Source organism: Microtus ochrogaster, chromosome 2 (assembly GCF_000317375.1).
Source record: "Microtus ochrogaster isolate Prairie Vole_2 chromosome 2, MicOch1.0, whole genome shotgun sequence".
In the NCBI taxonomy this organism is placed as follows: domain Eukaryota; kingdom Metazoa; phylum Chordata; class Mammalia; order Rodentia; family Cricetidae; genus Microtus; species Microtus ochrogaster.
Window position 1 is genome coordinate 7,919,673 of NC_022010.1, and position 22,923 is coordinate 7,942,595.

The 22,923-nt window shown below is 49.9% G+C and overlaps 1 protein-coding gene across 4 annotated transcripts in view; it reads left to right on the forward strand.

Moving 5' to 3' along the window:
- Nos1 (nitric oxide synthase 1) overlaps positions 1-22,923 on the forward strand; it is a 160,121-nt gene that overhangs the window by 105,726 nt on the left and 31,472 nt on the right. For 3 of the 4 annotated variants that reach the window (XM_026785849.1, XM_005344337.3, XM_013349507.2), the window contains exons 5-17: positions 608-753; positions 1,172-1,334; positions 2,349-2,440; positions 4,607-4,748; positions 7,519-7,658; positions 9,083-9,257; positions 11,740-11,841; positions 13,330-13,524; positions 14,008-14,093; positions 15,065-15,209; positions 16,403-16,507; positions 16,978-17,036; positions 21,073-21,189. In XM_026785849.1, coding sequence (XP_026641650.1) covers positions 608-753; positions 1,172-1,334; positions 2,349-2,440; positions 4,607-4,748; positions 7,519-7,658; positions 9,083-9,257; positions 11,740-11,841; positions 13,330-13,524; positions 14,008-14,093; positions 15,065-15,209; positions 16,403-16,507; positions 16,978-17,036; positions 21,073-21,189 — 1,667 coding nt within the window. Of the gene's footprint in view, positions 1-607; positions 754-1,171; positions 1,335-2,348; positions 2,441-4,606; positions 4,749-7,518; positions 7,659-9,082; positions 9,258-11,739; positions 11,842-13,329; positions 13,525-14,007; positions 14,094-15,064; positions 15,210-16,402; positions 16,508-16,977; positions 17,037-18,237; positions 18,340-21,072; positions 21,190-22,923 lie in introns of all 4 variants that reach the window. The other variant, XM_026785857.1, reaches the window with a different exon arrangement.

Genomic DNA, 22,923 nt, shown 5'->3' on the forward strand with positions numbered 1-22,923 from the left:
GATAGATAGATAGATAGATAGATAGATAGATAGATAGATAGATGGATGGATGGATGGATGGATGGATGGATGGATGGATGGATGGATGGATGGATGGATAGATAGATAGATAGATAGATAGATAGATAGATAGATAGATGGATGGATGGATGATAGATGATTGATAGATAGATGATAGAAGATAGATAGATAGATAGATAGATAGATAGATAGATAGATAGATAGATAGATAGATAGATAGATAGATAGATAATGATAGGTAGATAGGTGATAGATGGGTAGATGATTGACAGAGGATACAGGTAGAGATGTCGAGGCACACAGACACTAGGTTGTTGCACCAGTGGCTGTGGGTCCCAGTGGCAGAGCCCCTTCCCTAACTGACCAGTGCAAACACCTTGGGCAGCTTAAAACAAGGCCACTGCTCCTTGAAGGTTTTGACCAATCATGTCCAGCAATAATTTGAAGCTGGCTTGGGAGATCCCTTTTGGGATGGAAGGTTGAGTCAGCTTGACTATGAGTCCCGGGACCTGGTCCTCAGTCATGATGTTTGCCAACTATGGTGGCGAGAAGCCAGACACTCACTCACCTCCCTCTTGGCTCCCAGGAAACGGGGTGCACAGAGCACATCTGCATGGGCTCTGTCATGCTGCCATCCCAGCACACTCGGAAGCCAGAAGATGTCCGCACAAAGGACCAGCTCTTCCCGCTAGCCAAAGAATTTCTCGACCAATACTACTCATCCATTAAAAGGCAAGTACAGAGGCCTAGGCAGTTGGACCAGTAGGGGAAATGTTCCTTGTTTAAGTGTGAGGACCTGAGTTCGGATCCCCAGAACTCTGTGAACACAGAACGTATTGGAATGGGGACAGATAGTCCTGGAGCTCACTGGATTACCAGCCTTGCAAAATCGATGAAAATCATTGAGTTCCAGGTTCAATGCCTCAAAAAGTAAGAAGGAGAGAGATTGAGAATTTACTCTTCCCCACCTCATAAAGGCATAAAGGCTCTGTCACCTGTTAGTAGCACAGAGATTCGAGTGTTTAACACACACACACACACACACACAGAGAGAGAGAGAGAGAGAGAGAGAGAGAGAGAGAGAGAGAGAGAGAACACTTCCAAGCCATCACTCTGTGGCCCTCTCCCTGCCCTGTCCCTGCTCCCTCAGATTTGGCTCCAAGGCGCACATGGACAGGCTGGAGGAGGTGAACAAGGAGATCGAAAGCACCAGCACCTACCAGCTCAAGGACACCGAGCTCATCTACGGAGCCAAGCATGCCTGGCGGAATGCCTCTCGATGTGTGGGCAGGATCCAGTGGTCCAAGCTGCAGGTAGGTGGTGACACTTGAATGCCTGGAAGACCCTCTGGAAGGGAACAAGCCAAGGGGGCAGATGGATCTGCAAAAGAGATCCAGTCTAGTGGAGACCCATCAGAACACTGTTCTTTACTGGAGGAACTTGCCATGCCCATGCCTCCTGGGAGAACTCAGGCTATCCTGTTTGCCGAAGTCCTCACCACTCCCTTCTGCTGTCTCTTTTCCTGAAGACCCAACACTCCCTTTATCTTGCACCTGCCTGAAGGTGTTCACTTCTGCGCCCTTAGTTTGAGTCTGTCCTAGAGAACAGCTTAATGTTACAAGTAGATTGGTTTGTCGGATCAATTCTTTCTGTTCGAAGGACTGTGCTAGCGTGTATGGTGCATACTGACGGCTTCGTTATGGCGTTCACTTACATAACGAATTTCGACCATGTTCATTACCCACTACCTTCTCTTGCTATCTTCCTGTTCCCAGCTGTCCTCTTCTACTTCTGGGTCCTATATTTTATTTTTATGTTCTGTGACCCCACTGATTTGATTTGGGCTTCTCGCATGAGCTGGGGTGTGGGGTTACTCACTAAGGCGGGGCCAGCTTTCCGGTGCTATGTCACCAGAGGAAGTGAGAAGCCATCAATTCCCAGCAGCTCCTCAGGGCAGAGCAGGGTCTTGTGAGCTCCCACCTCCACCCTCAGCTCTAGATTATTTGATTTTTTTTTTTTTGCTAGTTTTTAAACTCCTGGTGAGCCCACAGGAAATACAAACAGCCCCAGACAGCTTGCTCCGTTCTTCACCACCTAGTCATGTGACCTCCACGCATACTTTTGGGGACACTTCCTCAGTTATTGGCATAGAAAAGCAAATGGCAATACAAAATTATACAGCCTGGACCTCAAGAGTAGGGGGGCCGGCTATCCAAGAGCGGGAGGGGCAGTGGCAGTGAGTTCAGGGTCCCCTAGAAAGGAAGTCTGCCCTGGACCCGCCAGGAAGAGGGGAGGCGGCCAGCAGTCCTACCATGCTCTTTCCACAGGTGTTCGATGCCAGAGACTGCACCACGGCCCACGGCATGTTCAACTACATCTGTAACCACGTCAAGTACGCCACCAACAAGGGGAACCTCAGGTGAGTCGTCGGGGTGGGATGGAGCAGGTGATGACCCTGCCATGCGGAGTCCCAGTTCTGGATGTGGCTGAGCTGCCAGGAAGAAAGGCTGTCCCCTCCAGCTGGCAGAATTACCCTGGTATTCTTCTCCCTCGCCCCTCCTCTGCCTTAGAGAACCATAAAACTGAGAGTCACACTGGACTGTCCTTCCCTGCCACCCACAGAGAGGTCAGGAAACTAGTTAGAATTCCTAGAGAGAAAAAGTTTCCAAGTAGAGCCGGCTCTCAGGCATCCCAACCTGCTCCGCCTGTGGCCGCCTCCCATCCGCAGGACTCTGTGCCTTCCCATTCTGCCCCAGTTAGCCCCGCCTTGGACTCCTGGACCCATACAAAGAACATAATCTACACGAGCCAGCTGAGCCAGGGAGGTGCCGTGGTCTGTGATTTCCACCCTGGTCTCAGCTCCTTCCTCACAGATGAGGCCCCATCCACAGCTGGCTGCACTTGTCAATCCTGTCGGTGACATCTGTTCCCCCACTGCTGAGAATCAGTCCCGCCTCAGAAACACCCAAGGCTCTCTCACGGATATTCCCACAAACCCCGGCCTGCCCTGAGCTCATACAGAGGGGGCTTGTCTGCCTCAGGAACGGACTTCCTTGCCACCTGAGCCACCGCTTGAGACAGAAACAATGTGTATGAGAGGAATTCATATTTAGGACTCTTTGCTAAGTAACATCACCCTGAGAAAAATGTCAAAGAACTTCCCAGCAAGTGGCTAGAGAGGATGTTCAGTTGGTGAGGCGCGTGTTGTACCAGATTAGGGGTCTAAGTTCAAATCCAGGACTCGTGCTTTAAAAAGGCTGGTGTAGCGGCATGTGCTTACAATCCCAGTGCTGAGGAAGTAAAGATGGGGAATTCCTGCAACCTGCTGCCAGCCAGCCTAGCAAGCCAGTGAGCTTCACGGCAATTGAGGGACCTTGTCTCAAAAAGCAGGATGGACCTCTGGCCACCTATACACACACACACACACACACACAGTGAGAGAGAGAGAGAGAGAGAGAGAGAGAGAGAGAGAGAGAGAGAGAGAGAGAGAAAGAACCTTCCAGCATATTCTGAACCCTGAATGATAGCAGGTCCTGCCAAGGCTAAGCCCTCAAGTTGCTTAGGGGCTATCCTGGTGACTTCCGAAGGACACTGTGCGCCAGTGAGAGGAGGGGTCACCCCACTCTCGACAGTACATCTCAGCTGTGTTCAGTGATCTACTTAGGGGAGAGGGACTTCATTGAGAGTGAATTAAAATAATCACTTAGGATCATTTTCTTAAGATTCAAAATCTTGGGTCTAAAAGCTATGAGACAGACGTAGGAGGATGTCCGGCGTGAATGGAAAGAGTTGGTGCCTGCGTGGGTGACTCCCAGCGCAGGCCTTCAAACTGCCCTCAGGTAGCTCTAGCCAAGCAGACAGGAGGTGTGGCCATGCTGCCCATCTCCCTCCATCTCTGCTCCCACATGGAAAGTAACTATCACACCCTCCTCACACCGTGTGCCTCGGCCGTTTATAAACATACGTGCACACAAACAGGCTCCGGCTGGTGGCCCCCTGTAGACATAGCCATGTGTCTTGGTGCCAGGGGGAAGGCAGCTTGCTTGTCTCCCATGTGTGGTGGAGATTGTCACTAAGAGATGTGAACACCAGCTCTGGATCCGTGAATCACCCAGACTCTATCCACTCATCCTCCTGCATCAGTGACATGACAACCTGGGTAGCAAATGCTGCATTCCCTTGTCTGAAGAGTAAGATCTGCAAAATGTGCTCAGGAGCAAGGTCCCGTGAACTCCGTCCCAGAAGCCACTTATGGAAATAGAGTCTAGTGCAGCCTTGGATGTGGGCCTGTGACGGCAGAGAGGATTTCAGACAAAGGGTGGACCATGATGTTCAGACAGGAGGGCTTATGCCCTGCAGTGTGTGTGGCACACACCTCTCGATCCAGCCCTCGGGAGGCTGAGGCAAGAGGATCACAACTTCAAGGCCAGGATGTGCGTTTCCTGCCTTCCACCTTGCACAGACCGTGGGTTTTGTTGCAGGAGCTGGTCACTCAACCCCTTTGCACAGCTGGGGACCTGAACAAAGCTGATCCCCAAAGGGCGAATGCCATCCTCCTGACTCATGCCCTCTCCCCTCTCCCAAGGTCAGCCATCACTATATTCCCCCAGAGGACAGACGGCAAGCATGACTTCCGAGTGTGGAACTCACAGCTCATCCGCTATGCTGGCTACAAGCAACCAGATGGCTCTACCTTGGGGGACCCTGCGAATGTGCAGTTTACAGAGGTGAGCTCAGACACGCCAAGCCCATCCCTGGTGGGACTCTCAGTTTCCCTGTGCTTTTCCACATTGACAATCTTATCCCGGAGGGGTCGGCCAGCAAGGAGCACAGAACCCCCCTCAACCTCATCCTTCCGGTGCCAGTGCAGTCATTTGGCCATTTTCATGGTACAACCCTTCCAATGGGAGCTCTGTCCCCTTTCAGAGTTGAATAGACCGAGTCCTGCCAGTGCCAAGGATCTTATCCTGAACTGTTAAATGAATGAAGGAATGTCTAGAACCCTAGGTTTCCCACCCTCCCACCAGGAGAAATGTGGTCCAGAGAATCCACGTCCCTGGCCACCTTCCTGAGCTGACATATATGGCTCCTTCGTGTGTTAATCAATAGTTTGAGCCAGGTGGTGGTGGCACACGCCTTTAAACCCAGCACTTGGGAGGCGGAGGCAGGGGGATCTCTGTGAGTACAAGGCCAGCCTGGTTTACAGAGTGAGTTACACAAAGAAACCCTGTCTAGAAGGAAAAAAAAAAAGAGTTGTCAATTCTTCCTGGAGTGGGCTTGACTCTCCCAGGGTCAATGTATACCACAATGCTGGGGACCAAAGTTGACAAAAACTACCAAGAGAACCAAGACTTCCCATCTCCCTTCCCAGGGTCCCTTCCCTGTGGCCATAGTGAGTGCCGTGCAGTTCAGAGTCGAATAGACTGTGCCCCCTGGGATACACAGCAGACAGATGCCAATGCCCGTCCCTCTTTTCTCAACCCCCACACACCCTGCTTTTCTCCCCACCCCTGTGTGCTGACTTCATATGCATATAGCTTTTCTCATTGAAATGTGATCATCCTGAGAACTGGTTGTAACCAGGGCAACCAGGAGCCGCACCTGTGCACTGGGAGCCTGGGCCAGACTCCCCAGACTCCGTTCTACTTGGCTGAGCGCTAACTGCCGAGGGTGTACTTGGCTGACCTTGGCTCCTGCTTAGCTGAACAGGATCGTGTGTCCCAATCTTCTTCCTCATCTGTGTCCAGAACCATCCCTGGCCAGAATGTGTCCTCCTGAAGCCAAGATGTAAACTTCTGTTTCCACTCACACCCCACACAGGAACATCCCGAACCTGGCCACATTGTTACATGGAGTCCTTCATGTCCCTGATGGTGGCCTGTGCATGCTACACAGCTGGCCCCAACCAAGAGATCTCCAAAATGACCCCTCCAAAAAACCAGGGAAATGACTCACTAATCGTCTTATATTGAGGATATTTTTGAAATTATAGTAGTAGGGTAGAGAAAATTAGCATATGGATAAATTAGAAACTTAATCAACTAAATATATTTATTAAATACTGCTAAATATCAGATTTAAATATACTCACTTTAGCAATTTTGTCATTCTTTGTGCATCCTGGTAGTGACAGCTGTACTTCCAGCACTCCGGATACTGAGGTGGAAGGGTTGTGAGTTTGAGGCCAGCCTGAGCTATATAGTGAGACTCTGTCTCTAAACAAAAACAGGGATGATGAGGTGGCTCAGTAGGTCAAGGGCTTGCTGCACAGGCTTGGATCCCCGCGCCCACATAAAAAGCTGGGCCCAGTGACTCGTGCCTGTAATGCCAGCACAGAGGAGCTGGGGACAGGAGGGTCCTGCTGGTTGGCTGCTGTGTAGTCAGCGGCCATGTCTAGTGGTGGCTCAGTCTCAGCACTCAGGAGGCAGAGGCAGGCAGATCTCTGGGTTCAAAGCCAGCCTGGTCTACAGAGTGAGTTCTAGGACAGTCAGGGCTATATAGTGAGACCCTCAAGGCTGGAGAGAAGGCTCTTTGGTTAACAGTGGCTCTTCCATAGGACCCTGATTCAATTCCCAGCACCCACATGGTGGCTTACAACTGTCTATAACTCCAATCCAAGGAAACCTAATACCCTTTCCTGGCCTCCAAAGGCTGCAGGAATGTACCTGGAACACAGACATACACCCAAGCAAAACACCTACACATATAAGATGAAATAATAATAACATTTTTTTAAAAAGACCCTCTCAAAATAAGGTTGAGAGCTTACACACATAAACATATGCACAATATACACACACCAAGGAGAGAGAAAAACTTAAAATAAAAATCAAATGATAAAAATGTATATAATTAGTAAACTAATATTGATATTTAATGTACTTTATTATATTCTGTAAACATAGACTTAATATATTCAATAAATGAACAAATGTCATTTAATTTTAGTGTCAAATGTCTCATTAAAAATCTTAATCCATTATTAATGAATTACTATTCATATGAGGTACATTGTTGGAGCTAAAATTCACCGTTTAAAATGAGTATGCTAATGCAATGAGCCTCACTTCTTGGGTTTTTCTTCTTAACGAGCTTCCAGAACACTGTAACTCCCGTGTCTCGCTGTGCGTATGTTTTCTGCGGTGAGCCACAGCACCGGAGGTTTTCTTTGTATCTTGCAGCACTTAACATCATACATAAAAGCTAGCCCGTGGGAAATGCCAGGGTTAGTCAGACTCAGCCCTCACCCCCTCGGTGTGCACAGCCTGCACGGGAGACCCTTTCTGGAAAACACTGACCTGTGTTCCTGGGGAGAAGTTGCCCTTGTTCTATGATGAGGTCAGACTGAGCTTAATAAAGGAGGCTTTGACTTGGGTTTGGTTTTGTTTTCTTAAGTACCTCTCATAACTGGGAGACCCTGCAGAGCTTGCCTCAGCCCTGTACCAGCTGTGTTGGGAGGGGCAGGGGCAGAGGTGTGACCGGGGACTCTGTTTGTAGATCTGTATTCAGCAGGGCTGGAAACCCCCGAGAGGCCGCTTCGATGTCCTGCCACTCCTGCTCCAGGCCAATGGCAATGACCCTGAGCTCTTCCAGATCCCCCCAGAGCTGGTGCTGGAAGTGCCCATCAGGCACCCCAAGTAAGAGGAACTGCCCGGGGGGTGGGGTGGTTTTCCGATGACCTCCTCTGTCCATCCCCTGCCCCACCTCCACCCCAGGTTCTCCCCCAGCCCCAATAACAGAAAGAGGGTCCTGGGTCCTATCCTAGCTATCGGGTAGGGACACAAGGGGTCCTTCTGAACCAGCCTGAGCCATTGGATGCTTCTACTCCATGACCTGCCCTTTGCGCAGCCCTTGGCGTAACAAGAGTAGTCACACCTACTGTCTTAGATATAGGCGTTCACTTGAAGAAGCTACATCCAGTGACCGACCCTGAGTGAACTAAGTTCAGGGAGGAGACCAAGGTCAGAGAAGCAGGTAGCAAGCGCAATTTAAGAGTAAAGGACGGGTTAGGTTGGTGAGATGATTCAGTCAGTAAAGGAGCTTGCTACCCAGCCTGACTTCTTTAGTTTGACCCCAGAGTCCATACAGTGGAGGACAGACCTGACTCCTGTAAACTGTCCTCTAGAACACGCTCCCACACGCACGCATACGGCACACACACCAACGAATAAATGTCATTATAAAATGAAGGAAAGCCACCATGAGGTGCCAGACTGGGGCCAAGCCCAAGGGAGGTTGCTAAGAAACTTAAGTAATATGCAAGATAGATCTTAAAAAGCAAATTAATTATTTTTAGTTTATGGTGAACTACATCTCAACTTTTAAAATAAAAACAGGCTTCAGCTCAGCCCTGACATGAAGGTGTGATGACCCGGTGAGTCACCAAGAGGGAGCCTGTCTATTTAAGGAGAGCTTTTTGTTTATTTTTTTTAAGTGTGGATTTATTTAAAATTCCCTATGCACAAATAACAATGCTGTTCTTGTTGACTAAGTCTCTGGAGGACCCACCCTCTTACACCTGGTACTGGTACCCGACCTGCCTGGCCTGGATCTTCCGCGGACAGGGAACACCCGTCCTGGGGAACCTGATACATTGGAGCACAGCCAGATGCCTAGATGCACTTGGCTTGCGTTCATTTCTGGGCCCGTTCGACCCACTTTGCAGTCCTCATTCCGTCCAGCATGGCTCTAGCTTAGGGCTGTGTCTCTGCCTCTGTAGTCTGTGTCAAAGAGGAGAGGGCCACAGAGAAACAGCTCCTGGAATACTCAGTTCTGTAAAAAGAACAGCAAAGGAAACGTGTGAGGTCAGCTGAACCCAGCTGGACATTGGGAAGGTTTCCCAGTGCAAGAAATATTAAACTTAGAATCAAACATAGATTTTTAAAGGTGAAGGCACAGGAAAGGGGACGTTTTGGGGAGAAGGAGCTGTCAATAATCAGGTTTTATGCATGATCCTAGAGGGTACTGAGCCTGGATTATCCCCAACCTGAGGCTGCTGCATCCCTGTCTGTGCTCAGGAGACACTGCTGCATGCTAAGCAGGGGCCTTTTGCTCTCTGCAGGTTTGACTGGTTTAAAGACCTGGGTCTCAAATGGTATGGCCTCCCTGCTGTGTCCAACATGCTGCTGGAGATTGGGGGCCTGGAGTTCAGCGCCTGTCCCTTCAGCGGCTGGTACATGGGCACAGAGATCGGTGTCCGTGACTACTGTGACAACTCTCGATACAACATCCTGGAGGTGAGGTCCCTCGATGCGGGAACAGTGGTCACTGCTCAGCAGCTTTGGGGCTGAGAGACTGGATCGAGCTGGGACAGAACTACAGTCCTGGTGGCTCTTCTAGAAATGCCACAGTACTTACGTCTTTCCCAGCCATGGCTGCCGCAGCAAATGGCACAGCCACCACCACAGTGAACGTTTTGCATGCGGCTTACACACGACGTCTTCCCTTGATGCATCCACAGAGGATTCCCTGGACCCCTTCAGCTATGAATATCATCTGCAGATGGGCAGAGAGATGATGACTTAGTAGGTGATATGCTTCCCACCCAAAGCATGAGAACCGAGTTTAATCCCCAAGATTCACATTTTAAAATCCAGGCTTGGTAGCGGGTGCCTATAATCCTGAGACCAGGGAAATGGAGACAGATGGGTCTCTGGGACCCACTGGCCAGATAGCCTAGCCTACGTGGTAAGTTCCAGGTCACTGTGAGAGCGTGCCTCAGAAGACAGCATAGATGGCCCTTGAAGAACAACGGTGGTGCCTGAGGCTGCTCTGTGGCCTCTACATGGACATACATCCATGTGCACCCACACACATGTATGTACATGTATATACCCATATATATGCAGACATACACACACACACACACCTTGATGCTCGAGTCTCATACATAAAATGCTGTGGTATTTGCACTGAGCCTTCTGTATAGTTGAACCTTCTGCAGCTGGACATATGATATTTAAGCACAGGGTAGGTACTGTATAAATGGCTGTCACTCTACAGATCAAGGAATGGTGACAGGGAAATGGCTTCACAAACTTTTTTACAGATGAAATTCTTTTGAATATTTTATAGTCCAGTGTGGTCTGACCATGCTGTTGAGGAGTGTTCAGTGTAGAGAGCTGGCTGAAGAAGCCATGCAGTCAGGGTGCATGTGTTTCGGAAGCACTGGGGCTCTTGGTTTATTGAGTTTGTTTGGCTTTGTTTTTCTGTTTGCTTCTGCGATGCTGGGAGTTGAACCCAGGTCCTTGAGCACGCTAGGCAAGCTCTCTACCATTGAACTAAAGCTCCAGTCCTACCTTGTACTTTTTGTTGTATTTTATTTATCAGCAAATGTCTTAACAACAATTTGCAACTGTTGACCTTGCTTCCGGAGAGAAGCAAGGCTGGGCTCAGATCACACAGGCTATCAGTGAAGAGTCACAGTTGGAACTCAGAGCTGAGCGCTTGGTTTATAGTGTTAAAACCCTCTTGCGTCAGCGGGCATGGTAGCCCATGCCTGAGATCCCATACTTGGGAGGTCTTGTACTTGGGAGGTCAAATCTGGAGGATCAGGAGTTCAGGGCTGTCCTTAACTACATAGCAAATACCAGGCCAGCCTGGGCTACATGAGACCCTGTCTCAAAAACACGAAAACAAAGCAGTATTCATGGTGCCGCTATGGAAAGAAGTTGTCAGAAGCCACCAGCCTTGTGGGGACCTAGAGAGTTTCATGGTGCCAGGCCCAGTCCACGGAACTCTTGAGCTATTGATCTGGGGTGTGGACTGGGTATCAGCGTTTTCTTAAAGCTCCCAAAGAGATTCCACTAGATGAGCACCAGTATGTACAATACTCTGGCAAGAAAGAAAATTACACATTAGTCCACATCCTAGTTCAAGTAACATCTACAAGTTTGGTTTTGGTTTTTCAAATCAAAAAGGGCATATTTCAACAATTTTTATGCTTTTAATGAAAGTAATGCTGCACGGTGCCCAGGTGTGTGTGCCCTCCTGTTTCAGAAACTCACCAGGATGTTAGATGTGTGTACATAAAACAGGAGCCATTGGCTTTCTGCAGAAGTGTTCCCTGATTCTCATCCAGGCTAAACCGAAAGGCTTCGCCTCGGACAGTGAATTGATAAGTCTGCTTTCTGCTCTCCCGGGCACCTCATGACTTAAATGAGAGGCTCTGCCACCCCAGCCCTTCAATCCCAGCTGCTGGGAACACTGTCAGCCAGGGCCGAGGAGCAATTTACCCCAATTGAGGGATGGTGGCATCTGAGCCTAGTAATGAGACCTGGGCCCCCACCAGCGCCTGGCCTTGACAAAGAGAGGAAAAAGCATGACTTTAATTAAGGGATCTGCCTCGAGCCTCTGCCACTGTGTCCAGGATGTTCGTTTCTGTTATGTCAAATACTAGTGCCTGGAAGTATTTCTTTCAAGTTATTTTGCTAGAGTTGTCGTTGACTTAGGAAGGAACTGGCTTCCAGCGTTCTGGGTCTCAAGCGTTAGGCGTTAGCACAGTCTCCTCCGCTGACTGGCACATGAGTTTGATGGCTGGAGGGCCAAGCACGTCTCTTTAGTTACCACCTGGGTTGTCGATAGCAAATCTCCGGAACCTGTGAATGAGTCAGTCAGCCCATGAGTGGGTTAACTGTAATTAGGAACTCCCCTCACACAGCTGTCTTTGAAATCCAGCGTTAGCCAGGCTGTGCATCTATGTTTTCCTTGCCCTTCCAGGAAGTAGCCAAGAAGATGAACTTGGACATGAGGAAGACATCCTCCCTGTGGAAGGACCAGGCGTTGGTGGAGATCAACATTGCTGTTCTGTACAGCTTCCAGGTATCCTAGCACTCAGCGCCAAGCTCAAGCCTCAAAGGAGAGAGGGGGAAAAAGGACTTTCTAGAGGTCAAGTGTTCTGCCAACAAGATTCACCTTTGGGAGCCGGAGACACAGCCCAGCCAGTATAGTAAAGCGCTGGCCTCACAGGCATGAGGTCCTAGAGTCAACTCCCAGAACCCACGTAGAGAGCCAGATGGAGGGGACGGATACTCGGAATCCCAGCAATGCTGAAACCAGAGACAGAGACAGGCGGGTCCCTGGCTCCTCACTCTGGTTATCCAGACTAGCCCGGATTGGCCAATGAGAGACGAGAGACTCTGCCTCAAACAGACATCTGAAAAATGACACCCAAAGCTCTCCTCTGACCTCCACACACATACACACATGCACCTTCCTACATGCTTAAATACATCACAAAAAAAAGTCACTTTCAGGGGGCTCCCATCTGTCAGTGGCTACTTCCTGTCTTACGGGCCTTGACAGAGGAAGACATTTGCTACAGAGAAGTGGGAAGGACTCTGCAGCTTGACGGCAGTGTCTCCAGACTGTGCCGTCTCTTAGAGACTTGGACATCCTCATCACAGGGATGACACCCAACTTCTCTCTGAGCCACAAAACTCCCTGCCCCGCACAAGGAGTTTTCCATGGCTGGGAAGTATGCCACCAGAATGTGCTGCTTGTGTTGTGAGCACAAGCTGGGCATTGTCGATTATTCTAACTGGACAGACACGAAGTGAGATCTCAGTGGCCACTCTTAGAACTTGAGGTCAGCCCTGCCCTGGGGGTACCAGTGGCCCCGGTCTGAGTAGACAGAGGGCGAGCATGTTCATTCAGACCTTGGGTGGACATGTTTAGAGCAGGCACCGCACCTCACAGAGGATCATGGTGCAGAGATCCATTGCGGGGGGGGGGGGGGGGGGGGGGGGGCAAGAGGCCACTTCCCAGGGAGAATTAAGAAGCTGTGGAAAACATCAGAACTCAGCCCCTGGTGGGGACACTCGGGACATAAAAGAGATGAGGGAAGGAATGCAGTCAGGGCAGTATCTCTTAGACAACTTGTGAATCCGTGCCCGCCAGCCCCAGCCTGTGCCAGACACTGGTCCACCCACCTCCGTGCTGGCTCATCCCTTTGATCTCTAATCGGCTCAAACTCACCCCTTAAAACTAAGTTGAAAAGATTTTATTTCACTAGATAAATAGTTACAGAGGATAATAAAACAGGAGATGAGTACACAGACATAAGAAAAACAAAACAAAGCCCTGGGAGTCTAGCTCCCGCCCCTGGTTAAAGGAAGGCGGGAGGGAAGATGGACCAGGTTGACAAGGAGGTCTTGGAGGCACTCCAGCACCAAGTAGAACCTTCGCCATGCACAATTAGACTTAAAGAACTAAGACTCACCCCAGGGCTGCCCTTGGCAGATTCTTTGGGAAGGTGCCTGAACATCTCACCTCTTCATTCCTGACTCCTTGTCCCTTCTCCTCCCGCAGAGTGACAAGGTGACCATCGTTGACCACCACTCTGCCACTGAGTCCTTCATCAAACACATGGAAAATGAGTACCGCTGCAGAGGGGGCTGTCCTGCCGACTGGGTGTGGATTGTGCCCCCCATGTCGGGCAGCATCACCCCCGTCTTCCACCAGGAGATGCTCAACTATCGACTCACCCCCTCCTTCGAATACCAGGTCTTGCCCCTCACTGCTCTGGGTTCGCCTCTGCCCTGAGACCCACCCTGCCCAGGGGCCAAGTTTTCCCAACCCACGGGAGCCCATCTCTATCAGGGGCCGTGCTGTGGTCACAGGTGCGCCCAGTAGCCTGAGAGACTTATGGAGACAGGAAGTGACTGTGCAGAAAGAGGACACGCATATCCAGGAAGAGATCGGTTGGACAGAGTTCAGGGTGGGGTGATACCTAGAATCTAGCGCTCAGGAAGCTGAAGCAGAAGGATGACAGTTTGTGGCCAGCCTGGGCTACATAGCCAGACCCTATCTCAAACAGAGTCTGGAGGGACCTGGGCTGAGTGGGAAGGGCTCATGGGGCAATGCGGAGAGGGACATCTGTGGCTATCCCTGGCTGGGGCTTAGGGTTGGGCAGCTGTAGATGCTCTGGGCATCTCCAGGTGGGATGACTGAATTTCCTCATGCTGGTGCCGTTGTGTCTCTTCCCAGCCTGACCCATGGAACACGCATGTGTGGAAGGGTACCAATGGGACCCCCACGAAGCGGCGAGCCATTGGCTTCAAGAAATTGGCAGAGTGAGTTCCCTATAGTGGGAGATGGATGGATCTGTTCACAAGCAGGGAGTGCCCAGAGCTAGGCAGGTGCTGTAGCCTGTGCCAGCACAGTAGTGGGTACTTCCATTTTATCACCACCATTTTACCCCCACACACATACATGCATACATACATACATACGCACACGTACATGCACACACATATACACACACATAATGCATACACATGCACACACACTCCCACACACATACATACACATACACACATTCACACACACGCATACACACACCCACAGGGTGGGGGATATGGGTGAGATAAGCTAAGCTACAATAACAAGACCCTATTTGTTGGTTGTTTTATGTTGTTGTTGTTGTTGTTGTTGTTGTTGTTGGTGGTGGTGGTGGTGGTGGTGGTGGTGGTGGTGGTGGTGGTGGTGGGATTTTTTGTTGGTGGTGGTGGTGGTGTGGGGGGAGGATGTTTTGTTTAGTTTTTTGAGACAGGGTTTCTCTGTGTAGCCCTAGCTGGCTCACTCTGTAGACCAGGTTGGCCTCAAACTCAGAGATCTGCCTGCCTCTGCCTCCCAAGTGCTGGAACTAAAAACATGCACCGCACTGCCTGGCAAGACCCTGTCTTTTTTTAAAAAATTAATTACTAATAATTATTGATAATAGTAATGATAATAATGTTTAACGGAGCCAAAAGGAAGATCAGGAGACTGTGGACTATGAAGGAATCACTTTTGACACAAGGTCCAGCTGGCGTATTTGGGTGGCGTATGTCACCAAGATGATTTAATAAAGTCAACAACTGTCTGTCACCCAACAGCAGCCATGTTGCCAACCTTGGACCTCCGATCTGGGGGAATAATTCATAAGTCAATGTGGTCCCTGAACTCTGGGATGCTGTGTGTCTCTAGGGGTCCCTACATCCCATTCTAACATCCTGTGTCCTTTCTCCGTTCCCCGTTTTTCTCTCCACCTGCTCTCTCGAAGAGCCGTCAAGTTCTCGGCCAAGCTGATGGGACAGGCCATGGCCAAGAGGGTCAAAGCAACGATTCTCTATGCCACAGAGACAGGCAAATCACAAGCCTATGCCAAGACCCTGTGTGAGATTTTCAAGCACGCCTTTGACGCCAAGGTGAGCAAGGGCTAGTGGAAGCTCCCTGGACCCTCATAGTAAATAATGTGCGTATTTGCATACATACCAAGCATAGATATGTCTCCCATGGACCCTGCAAGAGTCCAGCCCTCAGGAAACCCCCATCTCTAGAGCAAAGTGTTAGTGGGTTGGTGAGAGCCCACCCTGCTAGGGATCAGTGTGAGAAGCCTCAATAGTTACAGCTCCATGCATAGATCATGACTTCCCAGAGCTCCAAATCCATGAACACCCATTATAACTGGGGAAATTATGAACTATACATATTTCCCAAACATATCTGACCCAAACAAGATCCCTGGTTCTCGTGGGGCCTCTGGGGAGAGTGGGGTTCCTTAGAAAGGTGGAGAGATGTGCAGGTAATGCTAAAATGCAGGTGACAGTCCTCTCCCTGCGACATGTACCTCAGCCTCAGGGGGCTCAGGTCCTTCCAGGTACTGGAGGCAGGATTAGAGAAAAGACTGGGCAAACCTGTTCAGGTGCTGCCAGATCACACCCTGCCTAACCGTGGTCAGGACTCCAAAATCACGAACTATCTGGGGGCATGGGGTTGGACACATGGCTCAGCCAGTAAAGCGTTTGCCACCCAATCATGACCATTGGAGTTTAGGTGCCAAGTACCCAAATGAAAATGCCAGGTGTGTGGTGGGTAGCCTGCAGCCCTAACGCATGGAAGGTGAGACGGGAATTTCCCCTGAGCAAGCTGGCTTATTAGGACAGACCAATCAGTGATCTCTGGGCTCAACTGAGAGACCCTGGCTCAGAAAAGGAAGTGGAGAGCAATGTGGAAAGACACCCAATGTCAACCTCTGACCCTTCCCAAGCACATGCACAAATATGTGAACTCACACACATTCACATCACACACTCATGCACATACGCATGCATGCAAGGGAAAAAAAGGTTCAGGGATTGTTATAAAAATCTACTCCATTGGACCAGAGCCTGGGTTCCCATAGCCCTTCAGAACACAACGGCCATTGCAAGATTTCATGCCAGCAAACATGAAATGTAGTGCTACCACAATGGTCCACTAGATAGTGAGCATCGAGAACATCAGGTCCCGAGCCAGGAGGCAGCTCAGCATAGCTCACCCTCTTGCTCCTTGTACCCTCTGCCCCCTTCTCTTCGTTCCCACTCACATCTCCTCTCCTCTCCCACGCCCCCACACCTAGGCAATGTCCATGGAGGAGTATGACATTGTGCACCTGGAGCACGAAGCCCTGGTCTTGGTGGTCACCAGCACCTTTGGCAATGGAGACCCCCCTGAGAACGGGGAGGTGAGAGAGAATGCCCCTGCCCTAGCATGGGATTCCAGTCCCCACAGGAAATGGTCACCGCTGGGATCCTTCCCCACAGCTCCCTCCCCAAGCCCCAAAGTCAAGACTTGGTTTGATCCAATTTGGGCAAAGGGACAATACCAAGTTTTGACTACCAGTGTCCCTTGGCTAAACGTCCCCACAGTGAGCTGTGTGTTTAAGGTACTCCAGTTCTGAGCTTGGAGCAGTTCTTGGAGACAATAAAAGCCACAACAGTCAGTGTACCCTGGGGTGGGGCGCTAGCTCACACCTGTACTTTAAATATCCAGCCATGCCCACACATATATGGAACTTACAGCTGGGGCACTGGCGGCCCACCTCAGCCCCTGGCCGCCCCTGGCATTGTGCCATCAGGCAGCAGTCACGGCCCCAGGGCCTGTGCCCACCACTAATCCGTTCTTCACTCTCTGTTTGTTCGCTTTGAATTGTAGAAATTTGGCTGCGCTTTGATGGAGATGAGGCACCCGAGCTCCGTGCAGGAGGAAAGGAAGTAAGTGAATGTCCTCTCTGATGTCACATGCTGCCCTTGGGAACCATCGAACATGTCTTGACAACTGGGGCTCATGTGAGGGCCCTGCTGTGGTTGACAGCCTTTGGAGATGGGTTTGAGCTGCTGGTCTGGCCTTCACTGTGGCTGGAGTTATGGTCTCTGGCTTGACATCCCTCTTTTCTGTACCTCTAATTCTGTTATCAAGCAGAAATAGTAATATCTACCTTGCCTTCCTGAACCAAATCAGATTTTTAAAATGGGAGGGTCTCAAGAAAGGTTCGGAGCACTGTGCAAACCTCAGTTCCTATTATCACTCCTCTGCCTTTGGAACCCACACTGGAAGTCGGGAGCCACTCTTTCCTTAGAACCGTCCATCCAAGGCTCAGAATGGCTGTGCAGGTCAAGTTCAAAGGGTAAACAAATTATCTGCTAAGCCAGAGGCCTGTGATTGCACACACGTTTCTGAAGGAGTTGGACCTCACATGGGTTCTAAAGGCATTTTACAGGGCTGGCAAAATTGCCTAGTTGGGTGGAGATTGTTTGCCACCAACCTTGATAACCAAGCTTGATCCCCAAGACCCACCTGGTGGAAGGATAATATTGACTCCCCCTCAACACATTTTACAAGGTGGAAATGTCTGTGCACTAAACCATCTTTAGAAAGCTCTAGAACCTTCTTTGAGGTGCTGAACACAGGGCACATGCACACTGAACCCCCCTCAGGAGACCAATACAGACTTGCCTCCAAAAAGTGAATCCTGTGACTTAAGAGTGTGTGTGAGCCGGGCAGTAGTGGCATATACCTTTGATCCCAGCACTTTGGAGGCAAAGGCAGGTGGATCTCTGTGAGTTCAGGGCTAGCCTGGTCTACAGAATGAGTTCCAGGACAGCTTCGGAATACACAGAGAAATTCTATCTCAAGAAAAAAAAATAGCAAACAAGAAAGAATGTGTGTATGATTTGTAGCTGACTGGGCTTTAGAGACCCCCTCTCTGGGTCTCCCTCCTGAGAGCACAGGACCAAACCCAGGCTCTGGGTACCCAGGGAACAGAACCATGAGCACTTGCTGGTCAGCACTTTTCCCCAGCAGCTCCAGCGTCTTGCCCTCCACCTCCCCATCCCTCTCCTTCCCATCCACAGCAGCTCCCCTCTCCCCACCTCCTTCAGGGAGAGATAGGGCACCATCCGTTCTCCCCTCTAGGTACCCGGAACCCTTGCATTTCTTTCCCCGTAAAGGGCCTTCCCTGTCCCATGCTAACCTTGAAGCCCACAGTCTGGTTACTGTCGGTGACAACCAGCAAAGGTAGAGAGCATCCGTGTGCATGTGTTTGTGTGTGTGCATGTATGGTGTACGTTACATGGTGCATGCCCTGTGCTGGAACATCCCTGGCTACACCTGAGTCTCAAAGAGACCTGAATCCTCACCCAGGCCTTGCCACTAACTCTAGGAACTTAAGCAAATCTCTTGACCTCTGTGGACCTTGGTTCTTCTCATTAACCGAATGGGGAGAAACCTCGGCTCTGCCAGTCTCTAGGGGCTGCTGTAGAGGACGGAGGGAATTATCTACAGCAGGGAAAGAAATGGCAGAAACCTCCAGCCTCATACAGTACACGTGCTGGTATTTTTACCCCACAACCATCCATCGTGACTCCCCCGCTAACGACACAGCCACCCCCTGGTATGCTGCATGACGGATTTGGAGAAGTGACTCAAAGCGAGTCTATTTTCGGGGCAGAAAATACACATCCGTGTATTTAGAACCTTGTTAGAACAAAAACTTTGAAAAGCATCCAGCCTAGAAACGCTCTGCCAGAGTGTGCATGTTCCCTTTTTTGTTTCTCTCTCTGTCTCTCTCCCTCCCTTCCTCCCTCTCTCCTTCCCTCTCTCCCTCCCTCTCCTTTTGCATTCTAATATGTTTCTTGGGATTTTGTCTTAGTTTAGGGGATTAGGGAAGGGAAGAGTTGTCTGTGTTGAATATTGAGAATTTTATTTTAGTTTGTGTTTTTTAAGATTTATTTTATTTTAAATTATGAGTGTAAGTGTGTACAGTGCCCACAGAAGCCAGAAGGGGGAGCTACCTCCCTTAGAGTTGGACTTGCAGGTCGTTATAAGCCTCCATGTGGTCGCTCGGATCCTCTGCCAGAGTGGCAATGCCAGCACTTGTTTCTGGTTTGTCTAGAAGCAAAAGATCTTGATGGAAACTGATTTTGTTTTCAGTCTCGGGTTCCTAAGCCTCTTGTGTTGCGGCCTGGGCCTTGGACATCCTCCCTGGCTGTGAAAACTGTGGGGAAATGCTGGGCCTATGAGGAGCTTGTCTCACAGCTGTGAGAACCTGCGCTCCACCCTCAGAACACACACTGTCCAGACATGGTGGGGCCGGGCGTGGTGGCACCTTTAATCCCCGTGTTCAGAAGACAGAGGCAGGGGATGTCTGTATGTTCAAGGCCAGTCATGGCTTCATATTGAGATCCTGTCTCCAGAAGTGCAAAAGAGAAGAGGGAGGAAAAAGGAGAAAGAAAGAGTAAGTCAGGAAGGCAGGTATAGCAATCCCTGCATAGGCCTGGCCAGCTAACCTAGCCTATTTGTCTAGGCCAATGACAGACTCTGTCTCAAAACACAAGATAGGCAGCCAGCACCTGAGGAAGACTCCCAAACACCTCTAGTCTCCACATACAAGTACACATACAGCCCCCCACATGTGCACAGACATAAACACACACACGTTTACATGCGTGCACACGTGGACCCACAAACACATGGACATATTTACATAAATACACACACCCTCACCCACACACAGTGTGCATGCATGCCTCAGAACAGTTTCCACTTTTACTAGAAACGCGGCTCGTGACCCTAAAATGTCTGAGAATGTCACTCCGCGGCAGGAGAGTCCTGGCAGGGACAGGCCAGCCTTGTGGGACTTCTACAGTGATCTTGTCTGTCTATGCAGGCTGTAAAGCAGCCACCAGCAGCATATGGCTACTGAGCACCTGGAACAAAACACGACGATTGCAGGCAAGGCGCCGATGCTTTCAATTTTCATGCCAGGGCACACTAGAGGTTGGGCATATTTTTCCGTATGTCCCTAACCTCCTTCCTTGCCCTTCCCGTGTCCCTCCACAGCTTCACTTGTGCTTCCCTGCCATTTACACATACACGATGTTACGTGTTGCTTTAAAATTCAGAAACTACAAATGGGAGAAAATGGAAAATATTTTTCTGGGATTGGCTTAGTAACCATCCCCACCCCAACCCCCATTTCTGCAACTAATGTGACCTCTTTCTCCTTCTCTTCCTCTCCTCCTCCTTCTTTTTGATTTTTTTGAGGCAGGGTTTCTCTGGGCAGCCCTGGCTGTCCTGGAACTCACTCTGCAAACCAGACTGGCCTCAGACTCACAGAGATCCACCAGCATCTACCTTTAGTCTGCTGGAATTAAAGGTGTGAGCCACCAAGCTCAACTGAGGCTGACTTCATTCTTCTTTATGGCTTGAAAGTCTCCTCTGGTTCCTATTCTCTACGCATCCCACATTTAACCAAGCCCTCTCGTCTTGGACACCTAGTTTGTCATGGTAGTTCATTGTAATTAGCTCTGGGTTTGCATAGTCGCAGGCAGCAAATGTTGACTCTCGAGCCCCCCCCCGATCTCTACTGAACCAGAACCCTCACTTTACCAGAGTTCCCCCTTATTCTGCATGCTAAAACTTGAGAGGCCAGGAGGCCTGGTCCCAGTCACAGCATCCCCCCCCCACCCCACTGACCCCATACTGACAAGACCATCTGAACTCTGTGGGTCTCAATCTTCCCAGTTTAAACAAGGCCCGGAAACATTTACATTTGAGAGGTCAGCTATCATTGTGGCCATTGTGGGTAAATCGGTGCATTCCCAGAGAGCCCAGAGGAGTGGTATAATTTATCTCAATAGCGGAGAGAAAGTTCTAGAACCAGGGTCAAGAAGTTGAAGATATCCAGGGTGGGAGCTAGCCTCAGAAGGGCTCCAAGGCAGAGTTCATGCCCTTGTCCGTTTGTCACAGGAGCTACAAGGTTCGATTCAACAGCGTCTCCTCCTATTCTGACTCCCGCAAGTCGTCAGGCGATGGGCCCGACCTCAGGGACAACTTTGAAAGCACTGGACCCCTGGCCAATGTGAGGTGAGTGTGGATGCAGGGGACCAAGGGCGGTGAAGGCTCTTAGGGAGCAGGGCTCAGCCGTGAGTGGCTCTTCCTTTCGGGGGGAGAATTCTTCTTTCTTCAGGGGCTGCTTCCTCTCTAAGTCACACTACCTGGTCTCCCGTGGGTGGGAACATTTGCACCTGACAGCTTCTGAGTCTCTCCCGCTAACCCCGCCGCCACGCAGATCCTATCACCAAGGCTAATCCATCATCTGTACTGTAGGGCACTAGTCTCTGGATGATTTTACACAGAGCAAACATCTCTGGAGACACCCTGCCATGGTGATCCCGTGGATCTCAACCCTAGGCACATGGTAGAGTCACTTGGAGGCGACCCATGTATGGCTGGTGATGGGGGGAAAGGATGGCAAGTTCAAGGCCAGCCTGGGCTACATTAGGAGGGCCTCAAACAAAACAAAAATAACCTGGGGATGTACGCAACTGGCCAGTGTGATGCCCAAGTCCAACGGAAGAGCTTCTGCAGTTGGTCTAGAACTGGACCTGCTGTTGCCGCTTTTCTTCTAAGCCTTCCAGTGGACTCTGCCATGGGGTCAGATTTGAAAACTCCTCCCCAAACCCACATTTTCCTAAAGCAGAGTCACATTTCATGAGATAATTTGGCAGAGGAGGGGCACAAAGAAAAGCATTTGAGGACTCAATGTGTGTTCAGTTGAGTATTTAGAAAGGAAAATGGGGACCCCAAGATTCGCTGTCCTGAGTAAAGGCCATGGTAGGCCTGTTGGGCCACCATCCAGACCTAGCCATAACTGTTTCCCATCTTGACCAGACAAGCCTTCTCAATGACTGCTCAGAGCCAGACTCATAGATGGAGCAGGACACAGGACTCCTAAGCAGTGAAGAATTGTATCTATTGCTACATTCTTACACTCTATTTGTAATCTGTATGTGGCGTGTGTGTGCATGGGTGTGTGTCACTCATAATGTGGGGCAGCTTTAGATTTTGATATAAGAACATTATGTTAGCATTACCTTCATACTCCAGTTAGGAAAAAAGGTATCCCTGCCCTAACCCATACCCCCGAAAACAACTCCCTTCTTCCCATTGGTAGACTTGTATTTAAAGAACTGAACTCAAGAGTGTAGAGTTGGCTCAGTCTGGAAAGTTACTGCCACGTGAGCATGAGGGCCTGAGTTTGATCCCTAAGACCTGTGTGAAGTCCAGGCATGGCGTCAGACATCAAGGTGTGAGCTGTGATCCGGCCCTGTGGAGGAAAACAGGGTCCTCAGGTCCCAGCAAAAAAAAAATTATTCTGAGACTCAACATCCACAGTTGGCATCTGCTCCCCACATGCGTGTACACACATACCTGTGCACATACCAAAACTAATTGTACTTAATTATGATGATATTTTCATTTTATCATAGAAAAGTATGCACGCACTTTTTTTTTCTTGTTTAAAAACCCACAAAGAACCTTTCAACTTTGAAATCTTAAATGTCTTTGCTATCTGGCCCGGCAGATGAGAACTTAGTCAACTGTTGATTTCAAGGTTTAAAATAGGAGCTTCGGACTCCTCAGTAGCGATTGTCATGGTAACGTGAGTCTCCCAGTGACTGTGGTGTGGGCCCCTCAGCCCGTCCGGAAGTGCTGTCATGAGTCAGCCACCTGATCCTCTGCTGGTGAGCAGGAGGGTCACGCGTCTGAGTCTGTTGGAGATGCTGTAGTGAAAGGCTGATGGACATTTGTTGCTCT